Source organism: Cetorhinus maximus, chromosome 7, assembly GCF_964194155.1.
Source record: "Cetorhinus maximus chromosome 7, sCetMax3.hap1.1, whole genome shotgun sequence".
NCBI lineage: Eukaryota > Metazoa > Chordata > Chondrichthyes > Lamniformes > Cetorhinidae > Cetorhinus > Cetorhinus maximus.
The window spans coordinates 53,040,345-53,064,255 of record NC_135885.1 but is presented as its reverse complement, the minus strand read 5'-3'; the positions used below and the strand labels follow the sequence as shown (position 1 = coordinate 53,064,255).

At 42.4% G+C, this 23,911-nt stretch overlaps 1 protein-coding gene across 1 annotated transcript; it reads left to right on the top strand.

The window, feature by feature from the left end:
* The first annotated feature begins 464 nt into the window (after positions 1-464).
* Positions 465-22,900, top strand: LOC144682793 (ras-related protein Rab-39A-like). Its single transcript, XM_078545503.1, has 2 exons — positions 465-910; positions 21,943-22,900. The coding sequence occupies exons 1-2, from the start codon at positions 696-698 to the stop codon at positions 22,367-22,369; spliced, it is 642 nt and encodes a 213-aa protein (XP_078401629.1). The 5' UTR covers positions 465-695; the 3' UTR covers positions 22,370-22,900.
* Positions 22,901-23,911: the final 1,011 nt, after the last annotated feature.

Here is a 23,911-nt window from a genome sequence, read left to right as displayed (position 1 = left end):
ACGACCCTTCAACAGAACAGAGCTGTGTTATATGGTCAGATTCACATCTTGATTAACTGTCATATCTCAAATGATCCTTTATCACATTATTACAGCATTCTTAAATGGATTGTATTGCATACTATAAAATATGTTAAATTGATATTTTTATGTCAATCACATTGTAATGCCCTTGAGCTATGTGTATGTAGTGTGATGAATGTGTATATGAATGAAAAATATATTTTTGCGTGTTCATTCTTTAAATCAAATCAGGAGAGTCTTTAGCCAGACAAGTGTGTACGTCCTGTTGAGCTCAGCATCAAGCCACGATTCGCCAGGAGCTCCCGCCCTCTCCTGTGTCCTATGAGCGAACGCGGAGGCTTCTTATCGGTTTTCTGACTTGTGATGGGAGGTTCTCGATGTCAATCATCGTTTCCCTCTTGCCGGGTTTGGTTTTCCGGTACCAGCTCCGGAGCTGAGTTTGCAGCATTGCAAACTGGACTGGGTTTGGAGGGGAGGAGGGGGAAGAAATTCTGCTGTGTTAATAGTTTGGGATTGCTGGGGGTTTTTTTTTGCTTTGCAGGTTGATATTATTTAGACGCATATTTGACTTGGTTTCATTTTATTTGTTTAGTTGAGATAGCCTTTTGTAAATTTACTGAGACCTTGTGAAAAGGGAGGGAGGAGGAGGAGGGGGGCGGTAAAGTTATGTCATGGATGCTATTTGGATCTATCAGTTCCGTCTGATAGTGATCGGGGACTCGACGGTGGGGAAGTCCTGCCTCCTCCGGAGATTCACCGACGGCAAATTCAGCGACGTTTCTGACCCCACGGTCGGTGTGGATTTCTTCGCCAGGCTGGTGGAGATCGAGCCGGGAAAGAGGATCAAATTACAGCTGTGGGACACGGCGGGGCAGGAGAGGTTCAGGTGCGCGGCGGCGGCATGTTTGTTTGTTGTTGGTTTGAGTGGGAAGGGGGAGATTAAATGTCAATTTAGGATGGGAGGTGGGGGGTGTTGCTGCTGAACCCTGCTCCAGGGGGAGATGCTCCTTGATTTGCATAACTTCGGACCTCGGACCACATCATAGAACTTTTGGCGAACGCGTCCTTTTTGTTTGGGGTGGAGGCTAGGTTTGTAAAACGTGAACTCCTCTGTTAAAATAGATTTCAGGCTCTGGGGCAATAATTCCTGGAGGCTTGTATTTCAGTTTGCCTGTGATGCAGAGTATGTGTGTGTGTGTGTGTGTGCAAAAATCGGATGCATTAGGAGCTGTGGCTGCCTCCTGTCGTTTGTGAGAGAGGGACACCACATAAGCATTAGTGCCCTTCAATTTTCCATCAGCTAAGTTCAAAATGCTAGAGCGGTCTGTTTGTCGCTGTTCACAATGTATTTTCAATTAATTTATGTTTGGACAAATTTGGATGTGACTGACCATTTGTTAATGGGAGGGAATTTACTGTGCTGGAAGGTAAATTCCTGATCACTGCAGTTTGGGACTTGATTTTGACAAATTATTTCAACCGTATGGCACACCGAATCCTAAATGCCAGGCAGTTATAAAAGATTTAGGAGCTTGGTATTCTGGAGTATTGAGACAGATTTAGCTTCTAGATATGGCCTGGTTGAAAAACGTGTCAATGAACATGGGAACAAGAGTAGGCCATTCAGCCCCTCAAGTCTGTTCAATAAGATCATAACTGATCTGTATCCTAATCATTTGTCTGCCATGGCTTTCAAGCTGGTGCTGCAATCAAAACTTACCCATGGCATTGCAAACTTGTGTTTTAACCTTAGTATGTTGATTTTGATTTTAGTAGCAGCAAATGTGAATAGTGACATCTCGCAGGAAAGTGTGGATGATTCTGAACAGTGACTGTACTTCCTTTAAAATAGGTTCAGGTTCATCTGTTAATGAAATTAAATTTCTTTTAATTTTAGAGGAAATGTTTGTGCAGTAATTGAGTATTGGCGTGAATTTAGTTTAACATTTTAAAGGTAAGGAGAGGAATTACAGAATAGCTTTGTGTTGTTGAATTTCTAACGAAATGCACTTTGCTTCCATTTGGTCAGTTATGTACTGCTGTTCCATTTTGCCCAAAACATATCACTTATCCACATTGAATTGCATCTGCCCTGCTACCTATCAGCCCATTCTGCGAACCTGTGTCTTCCTGAATATGTTTACGATTCTTTTTACTGCTTACCAATCCTTCTACTTTGCATCATTAGCAAATATCAAGATTATGTTCCATACACTCCCAATTCGTCCACCCATCCGCAAAAGTGAACCCTGCACTGACTCCGGTGTACATCACTGCCATCTTTTCTCCAGTGCGATTAAACACTGCAGCATTTATTGCCCATCCCTGGTTGCCCTTGAGTAGGTATTGGACTGTAGCAGTTCAAGAACACCCAAGTGGTGAATACATTCTGACAGTGCTGCTAGGGAGGAAGTGGTGAAGACCATGGAATTTGGGAGGTGCTGCCAATGAAACTTGGCAAGTTGTTACAGGATGCACTGCAGATAATATGCACTGTAGCCATGTTATACTGGAGGTGGATGTTAAATGGGAGGATGGGCTGCCAATCACGTGGTTTGTCCTGGATGGTGTTGAGCTGCTTGTTTGGTTATATCTGTACCCATTTCAGGCAAGTGGAGAGTATTCCATCACTCCTAACATCCCTAGTAGATGCAAGAGAGGATTTAGGGGAGCTGGGAGTTCAGCCAATTGCATTGGAATACCATGCTTCTGACCTGGTGTAATAGCCATGGCATTTATGTGGTTGGGTATATTGGGTTTCTGGTCAATGGTGATCAGCGTGTTGATGGTGGGGGATTTGATGGTAGTGCCATTCATTATCAAGGGGAGGTGAGATGGTCAATGCCTGGCACTTGTGTGGTGCATTTGTTATTGTCACTTATCAGTCCAAGCCTGGATGTTATCCAGGTTTTGTTATATAATGGGCACAGGCTGTTTCTTTATGTGAGAAAATACAAATGAAGCTGAACGCTGTGCAATTATTAGCAAAACACCCCATTTCTGACCTATTGTGATAGAGGGAAAGTAATTGAGGAAGCAGTTTAAGTACTAAGCATGAATACAGCCTTCAGGAACTCTTGCAGTGAACCTTGGAGCTTCCAATAACCAGAAACATCTTTGTTCCAAGGATGACCCTGGCCACTGGAGAGTTTTGCCTCTGATCCCTGTTGACTGGGGTTCCTTGGCGTCACAATTTTTTTCTGCGGGCTCTTTGAAATTTTCTCTAGGGATACTTTTTAATTTAAGGGAGCTACTTTCAGGGGCTCCTTAGATCTAAAAATTTAAGTTAGAAACCAAACTATTTCTGAAGCAGAAATTTGCAAACTCATTCTATGCCACTATATAAAAGGATACAAAAGAAACAAGAAGCTTCAGTGCTGGGCTGGTGGCCAAGAGTCCAACAACATTGAAACAGTTTTCCTTCATTCACCGCCACTCCGATGTCATCCTGCAGTGGCTGATATTAAAGCAAGCTTAAGGCCTGGAAGGTTGGGCTCACCTGAATTTACTGGGCTCCCAACTTTTTCTACAGTCCAAAACATTTGAAAAAAACACATGCACAACGACAGCCAAATCAAGCCTGTATACAGACAAGTACTTCAAGAGCAGAAATATTTAAAGAAAAATCTAAAGAGAACAGAAAAAATTAGATTTCCCCTTCAATATATTTTCTCCCCTACTCCAGATCTCCCTGTTTTAAACTTTGCTGACAAAATAATTTATTGGACAAAAATAAAAAAGGAAGGAAGTCATTGGAAAACATTTAACTTTATTTTTTTTGTTTGGTTATTGTTGTTCGAGCAGTGGTTTGTAGTCTTGAAAGCCAGGCCAAGGTGGAAGGCTTTAGAAGAAGGAAAATGAAGATTTAAAAAACGAGTTGGGAAATCATATACACAAATAAAACAAGCTGCAAGTGTGAAAGTGAGCAGTGTTGCCAGTTGCTCACACCCTTCCTCTCATCTGAGCGGCCTCCCCCTCCCCTTAATCCCCTCCTCCCTCCTCCTCCCTTTCTTGGCTCACTCACACTCACACTGTCAAAGCCGGAGCCATTTTACCTGCACTGGACTCGCCACTGACTTGGCCTCCCCTCTCATGTGTCCCATGCCTCTGCTCCAACTCCTCCAATCACAGGTTCCCTCTCTTCCACCCTTGCTGCTCCTGCAGGAGTAGGTCCTCACAGATTTTGTGTCTCATGCACGTTGCCCCTCCAATCAATCTCTGCATGCATCTTGTTGAAAGCAGGAAAACGAGCGCCTATAATTGTTTGGCCCTGGACTATAGAGGGGCCATAATGTAAAGTAATATTGTATGAGGGTGACCTTCTTGAACTTTTTGCCCCATCTGTGCATTTTTGCAAGCTATTTGTGACGTTTTGAGGTAAATTTGCCAACTTCCCCTGTGTATTTTGAACCCTGATGTTCTGTAGTATGCTACCTTGATGTCACTTACCTCACCTCTGGAATTCAGTTCCTGTATCCGTGTATTTCCCAAAGATGTAATGAGGTTTGGAACCAAGTGGTCCTGGTCAAAACCAAACTGAGCTTATTCCATATATTGTGAAAATGTTGGATTAACAAGGCCTCTATTACCTAATTTATCCTTCTCCTTTAAACAGCACAAATCCCATTTCCAAGGAGGGTTGAAAAATTGTAGCAAGAGCCTTTGCTATCCCTTTCAGTAGCCGAGGATATATGCCTTTAAGACCTGGTGCCTTATTCACATTGAATTTTGTTTATTTATTTCAGAACTAATTCTTTTTTGACAGTTATCTGTATTAGCTGTTTCACGTTGTCCTCAAGTACACTTATTTCATCATTACTGCTATCATTTATAAAAAAAAATGAAGAAACATATTTATTTACTACCTTTATCCTCCACAATTAGATTCCTTTCATTTTTGGCTATTCCTTAACTGAGTATTTTTGTACTTTCTATATCCTTGTGTAAGCCTTTACTAATTGTTTTGTTGTCTGTTGGCTTTATTCATATTTCGTTTTAGCTTTTCTAACTTCCTGTTTTATCTCCCTACTATTTTCTAATCATGATTATCTTCCATGTTGTTCTATCTTTATCCTATATTGAATTTCAGTTCAGTTTTATTCTCTATCTTTGGAATTCTGACGTGTACGTCCCCTTTTCACCTTATAAAAATATATTTACTTTGTACTCTATGCATCTCCTATTTAAAGATTTCCCACATGCTGATTAGTTTACTGACTTTTCTGCCCTTTTAATTTGGACTAGACTTCCCTTTTCTTTTGATTTTACATTATACAACTATGTTGTGATTACTATTTGCAATTGTTCTCCTATTTTTTCATGTTATTTATCCCACATTGTTTCGCAGAACTAAACAAAGGCATGCTTTTCTCCTTGTTGGACATGACATATACTTATACAGGAAACAGTTCTGGATACATTCTAGAAAGGTGTTGACCACAGTCATTGTCTTTATTCCCAACAGTCTTGAGATTGGTAAAATCAGCCAATGTCACTGCCTTGTTCTTGAGTACATTTCTGAACTCTCTGCAGATCTACACTTCTATCTCATTACCATTGTTTGGTGAACTATACTGCACACCAAGAATTGCATCATGAACATACTGTTAACTTTAATGCTCTCATAATAGGTACCTTAATCATTCAAACCTTATTTGCTCTCACCTGCCTTAGAATATTGTTTCTTTGTTATGAGTTGACTAACTCAAACAAGTGCCAAATTTTGGGTAATCCAGATTTTTATGCCCAAGGAGTAGCAACATTGTTTAAGTAACCAGCTATCAGTAGTTGCCATCCACAGAAAATTGCTATGCATAATTTGAAGACAGTCTGTCTGTTAATTTCAGTTTTCAGATCCCAAATGCAGGGCTGTATTGTAAAGATAACAAACTTTGCATTTACAGGAAAAACAATTTACAAATGTAAAACATCATTTGTGCTCAGAAAAAAACTGATCAAAGTGCTTATATTATTATTAGTATCAATGACAGGGACTAGAATGTTAAACCGCATTTGATTCAGTACAGCAGCATGAAACAGAGGAAAGAATTCAATTCAATTTATTATCCATACTGAAATTCATTTTGGGTACATTGCTTGTTCATTAAAAAAAATATAAAAATGAATAATAACACTAAAATTAAAGAAAATTACCCTATCACAAAAGTCTAACTTTGATTAAAATATGTTAAAACTATTCCAGTATATTAAAACAACCAGTCAGTGAATCCCATCATGAATGCATTGCCTCATCCATTCATCAAACTCCTGTTTAGAATTCTTATAGAGAAGGACACAAACAAGCTCAGAACCCATTTGCCCTGCATTTAAGGGACTGTAGCCTTTTCCCTGAATGCATCCAACAGTAATACAAGACAGGGGTGATTTTCACTGTTCACAATACACATTAGTCAAAATTCTGGAGAACAGATTTCATTGAGAAAGATCTGGTCATTAACTACCTTTCCTGCCTGATTCAATCTCTATATCCTTAAAATTCTACTTTCCTAAGATCCAGTCCTGGGAGAGTAGGATGCACAGGTACTAAATACTGTACCTCTGCTCTAGGGGGACCTGGGCTCATTGGCCAAGTAGTCTATCAATCTGGATGGTCAGTGTCCAAAGTAGCCAATCTGGTGTGTAGATCATCCCAATTCACAGGAGACTCAGCCAATGATTGCTGTCGATCTGAATAGCAATCATTGGCTGAGGAGGACACGCCAGATTCCTAGTCCCCTCTCCTTTCTTGCTTACCTCATGTTGGGACTCATGAGGAATGTTCTGTTTCTGTTCTGTTGGAGCTTTCTTCAGTAAACCTGGCAGGAGGCTGTGGGTGCACAAGATAAGGTGAACAGGTGTCCAGTGCCTCACTACGTATGTTTTATCTCCTGAAGACCCTTCCCTACCACCTCCTCAATGGCATGGCTCCTTCCCCGGCTTCCCGACCTGACCACCTCCTTCCCGATGGTGTGTGGCCCTGGCTGGGCTCTTCTCGACCCGACCTCCCTCGATAGTGTGATCCTGGTTGCACTTTGCCTGCCAATGGCATGCCTTTTGCAGCTGGAGAGCAACTTGTGCAAGGTAAATTGCCTAGTGTCTCTATGACCTGTTAAGGGCTTGAACCAGTGGGGGCTTTACCTCAAATTTTTCTACATCCCTATCACCCTTTGGGTGAAGTACTCCATATAACTTTCCCACCCCCAACCCCCCCCCCCAACCCCACCCCCAACCAACCCCCCCCACCCCACCCCCAACCCACCCCCCCCCACCCCCAACCCACCCCCCCCCACCCCACCACCCCACCCACCCCACCCACCCCCCCACCCACACCTCCCCCCCCCCCCACACACACCTCTCCCCCCCCCCCCACACACACCTCTCCCCCCCCCCCCACACACACCTCTCCCCCCCCCCCCACACACACCCCTCCCCCCCCCCCCACACACACCTCCCCCCCCCCCCACACACACCTCCCCCCCCCCCCACACACACCTCCCCCCCCCCCCCCACACACACCTCCCCCCCCCCCCACACACACCTCTCCCCCCCCCCCACACACACCTCTCCCCCCCCCCCACACACACCTCTCCCCCCCCCCCCACACACACCTCTCTCCCCCCCCCCCACACACACCTCTCTCCCCCCCCCCCCCCACACACCTCTCCCCCCCCCCCCCCCACACACCTCTCCCCCCCCCCCCCCCCCACACACCTCTCCCCCCCCCCCCCCACACACACCTCTCCCCCCCCCCCCCCCACACACACCTCTCCCCCCCCCCCCACACACACCTCTCCCCCCCCCCCCCACACACACACACACACACCTCCCCCCCCCCCCACACACACACACACACCTCCCCCCCCCCCCACACACCACCACCACCACAACTTTCAAACTTTAAATTGTGTCCATCAGTATTGGCACATTTCATCATAATGAATGCTCTGGCTGGAGTAGTTTTGTCAGTCCATTTTCTAATCTTCAAGACTTCATTTAGCTTCAATTAATTCACTTCAATTGAAGCTTCCTGTTGTCTGGGGGAAAACGAGCTTTACACAATGCTGTTCATGTTTCTTGGAGTTCTGGTATTGTCTCTAGGGTTGACTGGGGTGATAAAGGGGGCCTGGAAACAGGAGAATCACCAGGGCCCTTGATTTCTCTTCCTGGCCCTGCTGAAGATGACAATACCAGGAGAGACATCCAAAAAGGATAGCACTCTCAACCACAGCTGTATCAAAGACTTGAAAGGATTTTAACTTTGAGGTAGTATAATCATGTATATCCCTTGGCCACCATATCTATACATCGTTTCCCCCAAATCACTTTATCATCTACTTTGGTGCCTAGATATTTGTAGCCGGTATAACTATTTCAATGTCCACGTCATATATTTTCAGAGGAGCAATATCGTTAACTGTTTTTTCCTAAAGTCTGCAACTAGCTCTTTTGCCTTTCATTCAATTTAAGAAAATCATCCTTGCATTATTTTACAAACTTCTCCCAAGTTCCATTAGCCCGGATTAGGCGCGTAAATACCGTATCATCAGCATACTTCAGGGTCGTTATGTCGTTGTGCTCTGATTGGCAGTTGTTCATGTAGAGGTTGAAAAGCGAGGTGAACGTACACAACCCTGAGGAGATCCAGTATTCAACATGAAGATCATACGCTTTAAAAGAGAGTGCATGAGGCACAGCATAAAGTCTGTTACTTCAATCCTGTTTTCCCAGCAATTTTAGTCTCATATTTGCTGTGAACTTTCAGTTTCTTTCTCCTCCTAAATCTGTTCCTAGTATTTGCGGATCTAACAAAGTAATTTTTACATGCTGCTCTGTAGGGTTGAATCTTCCGTAGTTTGAAAATTTTCAGCAAACAGCACCATTTTTGGGTTCTGACCCAGTTTGCTGCAGCAGCGAACTTCCTGGGATAATTTTCCGGGAGGCCGCCTCCAGGATTGCTGTTGTGAGCCAGTGGCTAAGACTGTAATGCGTAGTGAAGGTTGTCGGCTGGCATTTAGCGAGCATGCTGCTACTGTTTATGGGATGTGTGTGTGGCTGGACAGAATGAAGCAGTGAAACAGCTGGAGGCTCACCACCAGCACTATTTCTTACAGCATTCTCCAGGCAAATTGAAGGAAATTTCAAGCCCCTGCCTGCAGAAGACCTCGGGCTTGCCAATTTGACTCAAGGCGGTAGAATTAATTAACTTGTCCTGGTGCTCCAACCTCCTGCTTTATGCACCTCCTGTTACCAGACAAGTTGCAGACACAGCTGGGGTCCTGTGCGATGCTGGTAAAATCTCACCTTATACTGGAAAATTGCTGTTAATTGGTTGCTGATGAGCCTTAATTGGCTCCCTGCTGCTACCGGGCGGGTTGCCATCAGCACACTGAAGCTGCCACTGGGAAAAGCGCAAGGCGGCAGGAATAATTTGGGGAACTGACACGACTCTCCATGATTATCCTGCTTCCCGGCTACAAACATGCTTCCAAGTCCCTGGGAAAGTTCTCCCCATAGTCTTTGTTTACCATGAAACTCCTTGGCCTCTTTGCACAATTTCGTGACTTCTTTGTTAAGCAATGGCACAAAGTACACAGGGAAAGGAACACTGAGGAACTCGCACAAAGTCCCAGTAAATTTCTCAGTCCCTGAATTGTTACACAGTCCCTCTCAACTGCAACTGCCAAACCATTTTTTTGCCTGTCACATTGTCCTTTTTAACTCTGTTTTGAGATACAGAAATTATAAATGCTCCTAAGCAAACTATTGCAGCCTGTTGGTCGCAGTCTTATCTTTAACTAATGGATTGTCTTCTCCTGTGATTCTATTTCTAACTGTTTCTGCTTATTTTCTTTTTTTTCCTTTTTAACTCATTCATTAAATATTTATTCCTGTGGAACAGTGCTTTGGCCACAGCAAGCACAGCAGTCGGAGTCTGTCCTTCTGAAAAATATTTTTCAACTGCTTACACTTGTTCTTAAACCCTTTTATATTTGTTGTGGACAGCGTTCTGACCAAAGCAAACAATCCTTGTCTTATGGCAGGCTTAATCCTGTCCTTTTTGGGATTGCTGTAAAAGTACTTCTCGAGTAATTTCTCCAATAACTCCTTAGTGCAGGTCCATCAACATGCTTTGCAAGATACTGGGCAACATAATCCTCTAATTTATTCATTATTCAAATATCCAAGAGGATCAACGTTATCGCTTCTACTGTACGTATCATATCAAGTCAGAGCTGACTGGTCCCCGATTTCACATTCGAACAACTACCAGCCTTTTGTCCTATCTGAAATAAAAACAGAAAATGCTGGAAGAACTCAGTAGGTCTGGCAGCATCTGTGGAGAGAGAAACAGAGTTAACGTTTCAAATCCATATGACTTCTTCAGAGCCTCTGTTTTTCTCTCCACAGATGCTGCCAGACCTGAGTTTTTCCAGCACCCTCGGTATTTTGATTTTGGCTCCTATCTGGCTTGCCAAACTATTGGATAAGTCTTATTTTTTTTAAGATAGAATCTATTTAATTAGTTAACGCAGCCTGATGGGGCATCCTTGCATTGTAAAGCTGTGATAGGATCCTTTGCAAACACTGCCACTCAGGCCTCTTTTTCACTCTTCCTGTAACCAGGCATACAAGTTTCCAGCACTCTGAAATTTGAACCATATCTCCATATTTGCTAATGCTTCTAACTTTCCAATATTGTTTTGAACGTCACATGCATTGCAAGTGTCACATTGGTGAATTGTAAGGAATAAGGATAGAATGTTAATGAGGTGTTGTGGTTAAAGCGCATTGAGTGTAGTTTCTTTTCTCTCTCTACCTAACCTTGGCTAGATTTGACTTCATACTTGTACTCAGTACTCAATTGGGGAATCAATTTCAAGAACAGATATCTTTTACCTTGTTGAGCATGAAAAGTCACAGAATCTCTCAGTGCAGAAGAGGCCCTTCGGCCCATCGAGTCCGCACTGACACATGAGAAACACCTGACCTACCTACCTAATCCCATTTACCAGCACTTGGCCCATAGACTTGAATGTTATGACGTGCCAAGTGCTCATCCAGGTACTTTTTAAAGGATGCGAGGCAACCCGCCTCCACCACCCTCCTAGGCAGCGCATTCCACCCTCTGGGTAAAAAAGGTTTTTCCTCACATCCGCCCCCCCCCCCCCCCCTTTAAACCTCCTGCTCCTCACCTTGAACTTATGTCCCCTCATGAGTGACCCTTCAACTAAGGGGAACAGCTGCTCCCTATCCACCCTGTCCATGCCCCTCATAATCTTGTACACCTCGATCAGGTCACCTCTCCGTCTTCTCTGCTCCAATGAAAACAACCCAAGTCTATCTAACCTCTCTTCATAACTTAAATGTTTCATCCCAGGCAACATCCTGGTGAATCTCCTCTGCACCCGCTCCAGTGCAATCACATCCTTCTTATAATGTGGTGACCAGAACTGCACACAGTACTCCAGCTGTGAAATCACCAAGGTTCTATACAATTCCAACATGATCTCCCTACTTTTGTAATCTGTGCCTCGATTTATAAAGGCAAGTGTCCCATATGCCTTTTTCGCCACCCCACTAACATGCCCCTCTGCCTTCAGAGATCTACGGACACACGCCAAGGCCCTTTTGTTCCTCAGAACCTCCTAGTGTCATGCCGTTCATTGAATACTTGTCAAATTACTCCTTCCAAAGTGTATCACCTCACACTTTTCAGGGTTAAATTCCATCTGCCACTTATCTACCCATTTGACCATCCCGTCTATATCTTCCTGTAGCCCAAGACACTCAACCTCACGGCCAATCTTTGTGTCATCTGCAAACTTACTAATCCTACCCCCTACATAGTCATCTAAGTCGTTGTCATCCTTGTCGCCTATTTGCTCTAAGTGGGATGTCCAGGCTTTGAACTCCTGGACTGTATAGGTGTGTGCCAAGGAGCCTTGAGGTTAATATAAAGTATAAATCAATTTTTCTATTAATTTGCATGTATTTTAATTGTTAATATTAATACCTATTAATGTTCTGATTTAGGATTTAATGAGAAAACAATACTAAAAACTTGTTGGATAAGTGCTTTAGCTTATAAACAGATTGGTAAAGTGAGAAACATTAATATATCTGATAATTCATTTAGTTTATTGGCAAAACATCTTCATATTCAGAGAAGCATATTAAGGTGGCTTCTCAAGCTTGTTCATGCCAAAGGGTCTCAAAGATAGCAATAGATCACTTTCTTATGAAGTAGAAATGTGGCATGTCTTTTATATAATTTTCTTAATTGTATTCTTCCTGCTCGATGCAACATTATCCTACGTTTTACGGCTACCCAGTTGTTCGGATTGAAGCCCTATGCCTTGTCACACTATTTTGTTGCTTCCTATCATTGCTTTTCCTGAGCTATAGCTTTGTTGTAAACAACCTTTTAATACATGCGGTCATAGCAGCATATTTCCTTTTTATAAAGCAACAATCTCCTCTCTCGCTACTCCTGCCAGAATGAAAAGGCTGCATTTAAAAATTTGTGTTTCAGTCTTAATTGTTTAAGCTTAATAATGACCCATCTAGTTTATTTATTTGCATTGTACTGTAAAAATAGGGTCAATGTTCTTGGTCCTGAAATTCATAGAAACTTAGGCCAGGATTTTCCAATGCCACCTTCCAGCTTTTGGTCTAAACCCGGTAGGTTTTGGCACCTCAAGTGCATATCAACTTTTTTTTTTAAATGCGTTAAGAATTTCTGCATCTGCCTCCCATTCAGGCAGTGTGTTCCAGTACCTCACTACCCTCTGGGGGGAAAAATTACTCTTAAACTTTCTTCTACTCCTTTTACCAATTACTATTGCCCTTTTTTAAATGTTATCAGCACTATTGGGGGGGGGGGGGGGGGGGGAAGACACATTTTGAGAACCTGCTTTTAAGCCAATTCTATCTGCATTGCTGTTCTGACCTTGTTTAAAAAAAAGTCTAAAAACATACATAACCCTTTAGAAATATCTACACTGAATTTCAGACTAGACAAATCGAAGAGTAAGAAGCAAAAATATAAATCTGACTGAGTCACTTGAGCTTTGTAACCTGGGGTAGCATTTGGTTTGTAGGGAACAGTGTCAACAAAAAAAAATCATTTGGAGCTGAATATCAGGCGCAGCATATAACATTGTTACTGCATGCCTGAGAGTAATTTCTATCCTATTATGTTTTGGTCAAGTTACTAGAGAGGTGCATTATCCCAACAAGGAATTAATGCCTTTAGGAGATGACTGGAGAAAATTGTGAAGAGGGGAAAAAGTCTTTGTTCTGGGCTATGGTCAAAAATGCCTTCAAACAAGTCCCTTTTTGCTAGCTTTTGTCTCGTGTTCAATCAAATGAATCTAATTATTGCTCGACCATGTAGGGACAGGCCTAATCCTGTATTTACATTAAATTCACATACATGCTCTTTTATAGGAGAAAATAAATTGTGATCAAGAGCAAAAGCATTGCTTGCTTTTTTTTTTGCTTCCTCCCTAGCTTAGGAATGCACAATGCCAACTATAATAAGAATTACACAGAAAACAAATTAGCGATCTGGGTTTTTTTAGAACCCAGAGAACAATTCTACATGTTGTTTAGGGAAGGGCTTACTGGTTCTTTAGGTACTTTACTACATAAGGAAAAAGGAAACAACTACTTTTGTGCAACTCCTGGTATTTGGTTATGTACATAGAGGTAGGAAGATCCAAAATGAGAGGGAACTATGATTTTTTAAAAAGTATATGTAAACTATTATCTACCATAATTGAGAACCCCATCTCCCACTCCCATGAATAACTGAAACTGATTAATAATTGAGAATAATACCTTCACCATGGAAACGAAGACAAGGACAATATCAATAATTTAGAATTGTAGAATGGTTACAGCACAGAAGGAGGCTATTCGGCCCCTAATGTCCTTGCAAGAGCACCCAGCTAATCCAACTCCCCCTTTCCCTGTAGCCCTAGGATTTTTTTTTCTTCAGGTGCTTATCCAATTTTCTTTTGAAAGCCAGGATTGAATTTGCTTCCACCACACTCTCTCACACAGTGCTTTCCAGTTCCTAACCACTCACCGCACTGGGAGCAGTTTCTCTTATCTACTCTGTCTAGACCCCTCGTGATTTTGAACACCTCTGTCAAATCCCCCCTCAACCTTCTCTTCCAATCTATCCACATAACTGAAGTCCTCACCCCTGAAACTATTATCTTAAATTGTTCCTGCACTCTCTAGAAAGCCTTCTCATTCTTCCCAAAACACGAAACTCAGGATTGGAAATAATACAAAAGTTGAGGTTGAACCAGTGTTTTATAAAGGTTCATTACAAACTCCTTGCCTTTGTACTCTCTGTTTCTGTTTACAAATCCCAGATTCATGCCTTTTTAAACCATTTTCTCTACCAGCCCTGCCGTTTTCAACAATTTGTGCACATGTATCCCCTGGTCTCTATTTATCTAAATATACCCCTCAGCCTCCTTGGTTCTAAGGAAGATAACCCCAACCTATCCAATCTTTCCTCATAGCTGCAATTTTCAATCCCTGGCAACATTCTTGTAAATCTCCTCTGTACTTTCTCCAGAGCAGTTATATCCTGTAATGTGGCGACCAGGACCTGTGGATATGCACATCAAGGACTCTACCCCACTAATATCCTTCCATTTATTGTATATTTCCTAGCTTTGTTTGCCATCCCCAAATGCATTACCTCACACTTCTCTGGATTGAATTCCATCTGCCACTCTTCTGCCCACTCAACCAAACCTTTGATATCATTCTGGAGCCAATTGATATCGTTCTGGAGACAACAGATATCCTTTTCACTATCAACTACATACCCAACTTTTGTGTCATCTGCAAATTTCCCAATCATGCCACCCACGTTTAAGTCCAAATAGTTAATATATACAGCAAATAGCAAGGGACCCAACACTGAGCCCTGAGGAATGCCACTGAAAACTGTTTTTCATTCGTAAAAAGCATCCACCAACCATTGTCCTTTTTGTTGGCCAGCACAGACATGATAGGCTGAATGGCCTCTTTCTGTGCCGTAACTTTTCTATGGTTCTATAGGAACTAAATTAGATTTTCTTGGTCCAAGACTGATTTATAACAGACAAGAGATTGGCAATGCTTTGAAGTGCTGTTTTGTGTGAACCTTTGTACCATGAGCATTCTGGCAGATGATCAGAAAAGGAGCCTGTTGGAATATGTTTAATGGAGTGTTCACCTATAATAAAATTAATATGCTGTCTTTGTCACTGCAATTAATCATAAAGTGTTAATAACCAGGACCTATTGAAAATGTTTAATGACACAATTAAAAAGCCTGAATACTCATTTTGAGGGCGGTATTCCAAGATTTGAGTAACAATTGCTTTAATCAACCATAGCCTTCAAGCATCTTCCTGACAATCTAACTTGTTAGAAATTTAGTTAAAATTATTACTATGAGTCGTTAAAGTCAGAATTGGAAAAATAGCATTACTGATCAAATTAAATTTAATCTAAATTTAATAATTTAATTTGATCAGTTGTTCCTAAGTGAAATTTTTTAGTTTTTGGTTCTTCCACCACCTGAGCAGGATATGATATTCTCAGGGGAGTGCTGTATTTTTGTATCTGGTACTTATGAATAAGTATTTTTAGTTCTGTTCAGTTGCAAATCTTGATGTTTAAATTGCCTTAAGGGGCTGCTGTGGCCCAAATTATTCTAATTTTTTAAATGTGTTCCATGTTCCTTTTTTTTTAAAGTATTGGCCTGTCTTTAAACACTAGCAATCTATCTGTTATAAGTTAGATACCAAGGTTTTAAGATAGCCATTACCCTATCCTTTGCCCCACTGGAAGTCAACCTTTCCAAGTAACACACTCAATATTAGACTATTGCAGTAGTCTGTTGCATAAGGAAGTTTTCACTAGTATGTTGTTACAATTGCGCAGTCACTCAAATGGACGGTTACGTATTGTCAGACAGACAGTCATACTCTCAGAATCATATTTATTGCATTCCAGGCTCCTCCTTCACCATCCCTGAGTCTACCCTGTCCTTGTTGGCAGGATGAATCTGCATTAAGGGCACAATGATACACACTTGGGTGGGAGCAGCTCTTTGAGTGCTTAGCATTGACAAACCACTTTAAGTCTCGTGGCTTCAGATCAAACAAGATGGAGGAAATCTGATGATCACCTAGTATCCCACTTGCTCATCTGACAAATTAGTACTCCTCCAAATTGAATATAACTTTGAGGAAGCTCAGGAAAGCAATATGCTCTGGTTGGGGAACTTCAATGTCCTCTACCAGCAGTGGCTCACTAGTAAAACAACTGACCAAGCAGGCCAAATTCTGAAGTCAATATGCTAATTCAAGTGATGAGGTAACCAACTAAATGGAGTGACATAATTTAACTCCAAAGCCTACCTGTCACATACACAGCTGTCCATGATGGCTTCCGTGAATCTATGATTCTGTTGGTAGGTCTGATCGTCTTGTTAAGGCAAAGATCCTGATACTGACAGGCGAGTTTTCTGAGCCGGGGAGGTGGATGTGGAGTTTCAGCCTGGAAACGTGAACGTTGAGATTTACCTGTGTGGTCCGCTCTGAGGCCTGGGAAACTAGGCTGGCCAGGAATAAACCTATAAGGGATGTTAAATGTGAGGCGCACAGCCTCACTACAATATCTAAATGTTCAGCCCATGTCCTGGGAACGGATTGGCTCCTGCTCCTTTTGCTATCAGTGTTAAACCTGAAAGTGGGTGAGTTGGGGTGGGATTCGAGATTGCAAAAATTATTACATTTCTTTCAATCCCAATTCAACTAATTTTGGGGGTTAAATTTCACCCCAAAGTTGTCTCTACAGTGTGTGGGTACCCTTCATTGTGTAGTGTGACACTAACTCCTTGCTAAGTGAGACAGACTAAGGAAAAATCTAACAACCTACAAATTGGCAAACATGAGGTGCTGTTGGCCATCTGCAGCAGCAGAATTGCTGCTACTATAATTTGTAACTCATAGCCTGTTACATTCCACACCACTCAATCATCATCAGGCCAGGTGACCAGATTATTCCAGGAATAGCACAAGGCATATCGAGAGTGATATGAGTCTAATGGAAACTGGTTAATAACTATACAGGGCTACCTTTATGCTAAAGACCCAAAAGCTGCAGGTTATCAGTAGTCTCACAACCAAAGAGGGTGGACAACCAAGCAACCAACAGGAGAGGAGGAACCATGAGCATCACTGTGTATTGAATCTCTTGAGAAAATGTTCTGAAAAATAGTGTTTGATCAAAGGTAATTAGAGAGAATTTGTCACCCTATAACTTATACAGAATGAAGTTCTTATGGGCCTTTGATTTATGCTACATCTTGTTTTGGCTTTTAAGTTTTCTGGTTCTTGTGCAATTTTTTTCATTTTTTCATAATTAAGCTCCACTTCCAAGCATTAGAAATGAACATAGAGAAGGATTGAATTCATTTTAGCCACGGTCTGAATTGGTAAACTGTCTAACCTTTATTATAGTATTGCACTGCATCTGAACTTCCCCTGTAATCTTTTTAAAAATTACTGCTACTGTAAATTTCCAAAAAAAAGGAGCTACTAGGAGGCTAGGAATCGTGCGACAAGTAACTTACCTCCTGACTCCTCAAAGCCATCTACAAGGCACAAGTCAGGAATGTGAAGGAATACTCCCCACTTGCCTGGATGAGTGCAGCTCCTACAACACTGAAGAAGCTGGACATCGTCCAGGACAAAGCAGTCTGCTTGATTGGCACCACATCCACAAACATTTACTCTCTCCACCACCAACGCACAGTAGCAGCAGTGTGTACCATCTACAAGATGCACTGCAGGAATTCACCTAGGCTCCTTCGACAGCACCTTCCAAACCCACGACCACTACCATCTAGAAGGACAAGGACAGCAGATAAATGGGAGCACCATCACCTGGAAGCTCCCCTCCAAGTCACTCACCATCCTGACTTGGAAATATATCGCCGTTCCTTCACTGTCGCTGGGTCAAAATCACACAATCTCACAATGCAGAAGAGGCCCTTCGGCCCATCGAGTCTGCACCGACACGTGAGAGACCGTAAGACAAAGGAGCAGAAATTAGGCCATTCGGCCCATTGAGTCTGCTCCGTCATTCAATCATGGCTGATAAGTTTCTCAACCCCATTCTCCAGCCTTCTCCCCGTAACCTTTGATCCCCATACCAATCAAGAACCTATCTACCTCGGTCTTAAATACACTCAATGACCTGGCCTCCACAGCCTTCTGTGGCAATGAATTCCATAGATTCACCATTCTCTGGCTAAAGAAGTTTCTCCTCATCTCTGTTCTAAAAGGTCTTCCCTTTACTCTGAGGCTGTGCCCTCGGGTCCTAGTCTCTCCTACAAATGGAAACATCTTCCCCATGTCCATTCTATCCAGGCCTTTCAGTATTCTGTAAGTTTCAATCAGATCCCCCCTCATCCTTCTAAACTCCGTTGAGTATAGACCCAGAGTCCTCAAACGTTCCTCATATGTTAAGCCTTTCGTTCCTGGGATCAGAAACACCTGACCTACCTACCTAATCCCATTTACCAGCACTTGGCCCATAGACTTGAATGTTATGACGTGCCAAGTGCTCATCCAGGTACTTTTTAAAGGATGTGAGGCAACCCGCCTCCACCACCCTCCCAGGCAGCGCATTCCAGACCGTCACCACCCTCTTGGTAAAAAAAAGTTTTTCCTCACATCCCCCCCTAAACTTCCTGCCCCTCACCTTGAACTTATGTCCCCTCATGACTGACCCTTCAACTAAGGGGAACAGCTGCTCCCTATCCACCCTGTCCATGCTCCTCATAATTTTGTACACCTCGATCAGGTCACCCCTCCATCTTCTCTGCTCCAACGAAAACAACCCAAGTCTATCCAACCTCTCTTCATAACTTAAATGTTTCATCCCAGGCAACATCCTGGTGAATCTCCTCTGCACCCGCTCCAGTGCAATCACATCCTTCCTATAATGTGGCGACCACAACTGCACACAGTACTCCAGCTGTGGCCTCACCAATGTTCTATACAATTCCAACATGATCTCCCTACTTTTGTAATCTATGCCTTGATTGATAAAGGCAAGTGTCCCATATGCCTTTTTCACCACCCCACTAACATGCCCCTCCGCATTCAGAGATCTATGAACACACACGCCAAGATCCCTTTGTTCCTCAGAACTTCCTAGTGTCATGCCGTTCATTGAATACTTCCTTGTCAAATTACTCCTTCCAAAGTGTATCACCTCTCACTTTTCAGGGTTAAATTCCATCTGCCACTTATCTGCCTATTTGACCACCCCATCTATATCTTCCTGTAGCTCAAGACACTCAACCTTAATGTTAACCACCCAGCCAATCTTTGTGTCATCTGCAAACTTACTAATCCCACCCCCCCACATAGTCATCTATGTCGTTTATATAAATGACAAATAATAGGGGACCGAGCACAGATCCCTGTGGTACGCCACTGGACACTGGCTTTCAGTCACTAAAGCAGCCTTCTGTCATCACCCTCTGTCTCCTACAACTAAGCCAATTTTGAATCCACGTTATCAAATTACCCTGTATCCCCATGTGCATTTGCCTTCTTTAAAAGTCTCCCATGTGGGACCTTTGCTGAAATCCATATAAACTACATCAACTGCAATACCCTTATCTACACACCTGCTCACCTCCTCAAAAAATTCAGTTAAATTTGTTAGGCATGACCTCCCTCTGACAAATCCATGCCGACTATCCCTGATCAAACCTTGCCTGTCCAAGTGGAGATAGATTCTCTCCTTCAGAATTTTCCCTAGTTTCCCATAGTTTCCCTACCACTGACGTGAGACTCACTGGCCTGTAGTTCCCTGGCTTATCTCTACAACCCTTCTTAAATAACGGAACCACATTAGCTGTTCTCCAGTCCTCTGGCACCTCCCCTGTGGCCAGAGAGGAATTAAAAATTTGGGTCAGAGCCCCAGCGATCTCCTCCCTTGCCTCCCTCAGCAGCCTGGGACACAAATCAACCAGACCTGGAGATTTGTTCACTTTTAAGCCTGCCAATACCTTGTCACTCTCTATATCAATTTGCTTAAGAAATTTGCAATCTCTCTCCCTGAGTTCGATACCTTCATCCTAAATTTCTTGGGTAAAGATGGATGTGAAGTATTCATTCGACACTCTAGTGATGTCCTCTGGCTTCACCCATAGATTGCCCCCTTGGTCTCTTATGGGCCCTACTCTTTCCCTGGCTATCTTCTTCCCATTGATATACTTATAGAATATCTTGGGATTTTCTATACTTTTACCAGCCAGAGCTTTCTCATATCCCCTCTTTGCTCTCCTAATTGCTTTCTTAAGCTCCACCCTGCACTTTCTGTACTCCACTAATGCCTATGCTGATTTGTTTCCTTTGTACCTGCTAAAAGCCTCTCTTTTCCTTCTCATTGTAACCTGAATATCTCTGGTCGTTCATTGTTCTCTGGGCTTGTTACTCCTTCCTATCACCCTAGAGGGAACATGTTGAGCCTGTACCCTCCCCATTTCCTTTTTGAACGCTCCCCACTGCTCCTCTGTAGATTTCCCCACAAGTAGCTGTTCCCAGTCTACCTTGGCCAAATCCTGGAACTTCCTTCCTAACAGCACTGTGGGTGCACCTACACCACATGGAATTCTGTTTTCTGGGATCAAAAACTATTACGTTGGCATCAGAAATGAGGAAAAAGATCCATTTTCCAGTTTTATAATCATCACTCTGGAGGCACAAGACAGGAGTGTGATGTAATACTCTCCACTTGCCTGGATGAGTGCAGCTCCAACAACACTCAAGAAGCTTGACACGATCCAGGACAAAGCAGTCCACTTGATTGGCACTCCATACACAAACATTCACTCCCCCCACCACCAATGTACAGCGGCAGCAGTGTACCATCTTTAAGATGCACTGCAGGAATTCACCAAGGTTCCTTAGGCAGCACCTTCCAAACGACCGCTACCATCTAGAAGGGCAGCAGACACACAAACACCACCTCCTGGAAGTTCCCCACCAAGCCACTCGTCACCCTAACTTGGAAATATATCACTGTTCCTTCTCTGTTGCTGGGTCAAAATCCTGGAGTTCCCTCCCTAACAGCACTATGGGTGTACCTACGTCACATGGACTGCAGTGTTTCAAGGAGGCAGCTCACCACCACCTTCTCAAGGGCAGTTAGGGATGGGCAATAAATGCTGGCCTAGTCAGCAAAGCCAACATCCCATGAATTAATGAAAAAAAATCAGTGAAACCTGACCCTGTCATCCTCAAGTCCAGGTGCATGTTCCTGCCAGTGTCACGAGATAATAAGCAGGAAAAAGGACAATTGCTGAATTTTATTCATCTTTGTCCTCACCCCTACCATACAACAGTCACCACCACCCCCACCCACCCCCCCTGCCATCACCCCACCTAAGCTGTATTTGGGATTAAAGAAAACAGCCAGGAACACCTGTATCTGGGACACTCATGGTTTGGATGGTTCAGTACTGTGTCACACAATGGAGGTGAATGTCTGCAAGAGCTCTTCCACTTATCTGTGTAACCCAGACAAAACGGCTGTAGGCACTTTAGAAAACTGCATCAAAAGATTCATTTTATTGAGATCAAATGTAACTCGAGACCATTTTTCCATATCAAGTGTGTGCACCTTTTTTTTTAACAAGGCAGTTTCAGCATTAGCTGATGGAGTTTTCTTTTTGTTGGGGGAGGTTACCATGAAACTTTACATTGACATGTTGCAAAGATCTAAGTAAAATATTGATGCTAAAATTAGTTTTAAAGCACTTGATCGTTGATTACAAGAGGAATAACAGTCTTTTGACTTTCTTTTCTCCCTTCTTAGGTCCATAACCCGTTCCTACTACCGTAATTCAGTTGGTGGGCTTCTTGTGTTTGATATCACAAATCGTAGATCTTTTGAACATGTGCGTGACTGGTTGGAAGAAGCAAAAATGCATGTCCAGCCATACCGAATTATATTTCTGCTTGTTGGACACAAATGTGACTTGGCAACCCAAAGGAAAGTTTCAAAGGAGGAGGCGGAGAAACTTGCAGCTGTATTTGGTATGAAATACATAGAGACATCTGCAAAATATTCTACAAATGTGGAGGAGTCCTTCACTGTTCTGACGCGAGAGATATATGAGCTGCTCAAAAAAGGCAACATATCCATCCAAGAAGGGTGGGAAGGTGTTAAGAGTGGTGTGGTTCCTAATGTTGTTCACTCTTCTGAGGAAGCTGTGCAGCCTGGAAGACGTTGCTTTTGCTAATCACAGGGATAATGAACTCTGTATTCCAAAGAGTTGCTTAATGTACTACTTAGCCTTTTCTGCAAGCTTATCTGAAAATGTCAACAAATCTACTAGGGTTTATCCTAGGTCTGTCATAGATTTGGTTAAAATGTATTTCATTGGAAAGTAAGTACCCCAATTTGGCTACAGAGCTTCTCTAACATGAAATGCACAAATTTTATTTCATCAGAGCTGCAGAATTTAATAGAGTATTTTTTTTGCACAGTAAAATCAAGTTTTATTTTTGGGACTTGTTGCCTTACCATAAGACTGGCCAATCTATTGGAGAAACTGAAGAGTATAATTAAAGATTTAATGAGCGTGTATATTTGATATGAGCCATTTTCCCAAAACAATGATTTAAATAAGGTTTAATCGAATTCAGAAATGCTTATGTAGTTTCTGGGATGTGAGAAGCTTTAAATTACTAAATGTTTTAAAGTAGGGTTTTGTTTGTTTTATGCAATTCCTTAATTCCCCAGCTTTTAATTAAACTCTATGAATTATGAATATTTTCCAAGGTTTTGATTTGAACCTGGTTGCTGTCTTAACATGTTTAATGAAGTGACAATAGGTAATAAATACAGCACTTGAAACAATGAAGAAGGAAGTGGAAACATTCTACAATAAATGAGAACAGAATTGTGCTGTTAAGAGGCGCCAAAAAGTTGCTCTGCCACAAGTTATCACTGTGCTGATATCTATGTTCCTGCAGTAGTAGAGTGCATTCCCTGATCATTTATAGTTTGCTGCCTTGTCTAAACCAAGTGTTTGGCTAATTGTATGCACAAAGATGTTGGCCAAAGCCCCTTACTTTAGAGCTCTACATAATCTCTTTTTGTGGGCCAATGTTGTTTAATGTTTGGCTAATAAATAGTAAACATATACTGTAGCATGGCATGCTGTTGTTTGGCTTGTAGGTTTTAATGTTACGGTTTACAGTTACAAACTGCTGTCTTTTTATTTTGGAGAGAGGCAAGGCTGGTTTGGCCATTGAACTTGATCCTTTCTATATTTGCACTGTGGAACATATGAATGTTCATTCAGCCCATCGAGCCTGCTCCACCATTGGATAAGATCATTGCTGATCTGATTATGGCTTCTACTTTCCTGTCTAGCCGCAATACCCTTTGACTCCTTTGTCAGTCAAGAAACTTTCTAATTCAGCCTTAAACATGTTCATTGATCCTGCCTTCACTGCTGCCTGAGGAATAGAATTCAACAGACTAATGACACTTGAGAGAAAAAAATTCATCTCATCTGTCTTCAATGGGAAGCCCCTTATTTTTAAACTGTGTCCCCTAGTTCCAGTCTCTCCCATAAGAAGACACATCCACCCTGTTAAGACCCTTCAGGATTTTATGTTTCAATAAGATCACCTCTCATTCTTCTGAACCCAACAGATACAGACCCAATCTGTCCAACCTTTCCTCATAAGACAGCCTCTTCATCACAGGAATCAATCAAGTGTACCTTCTCTGCCCTGGTTCTAATGCAATTCTATCCTTTCTTAAATAAGGA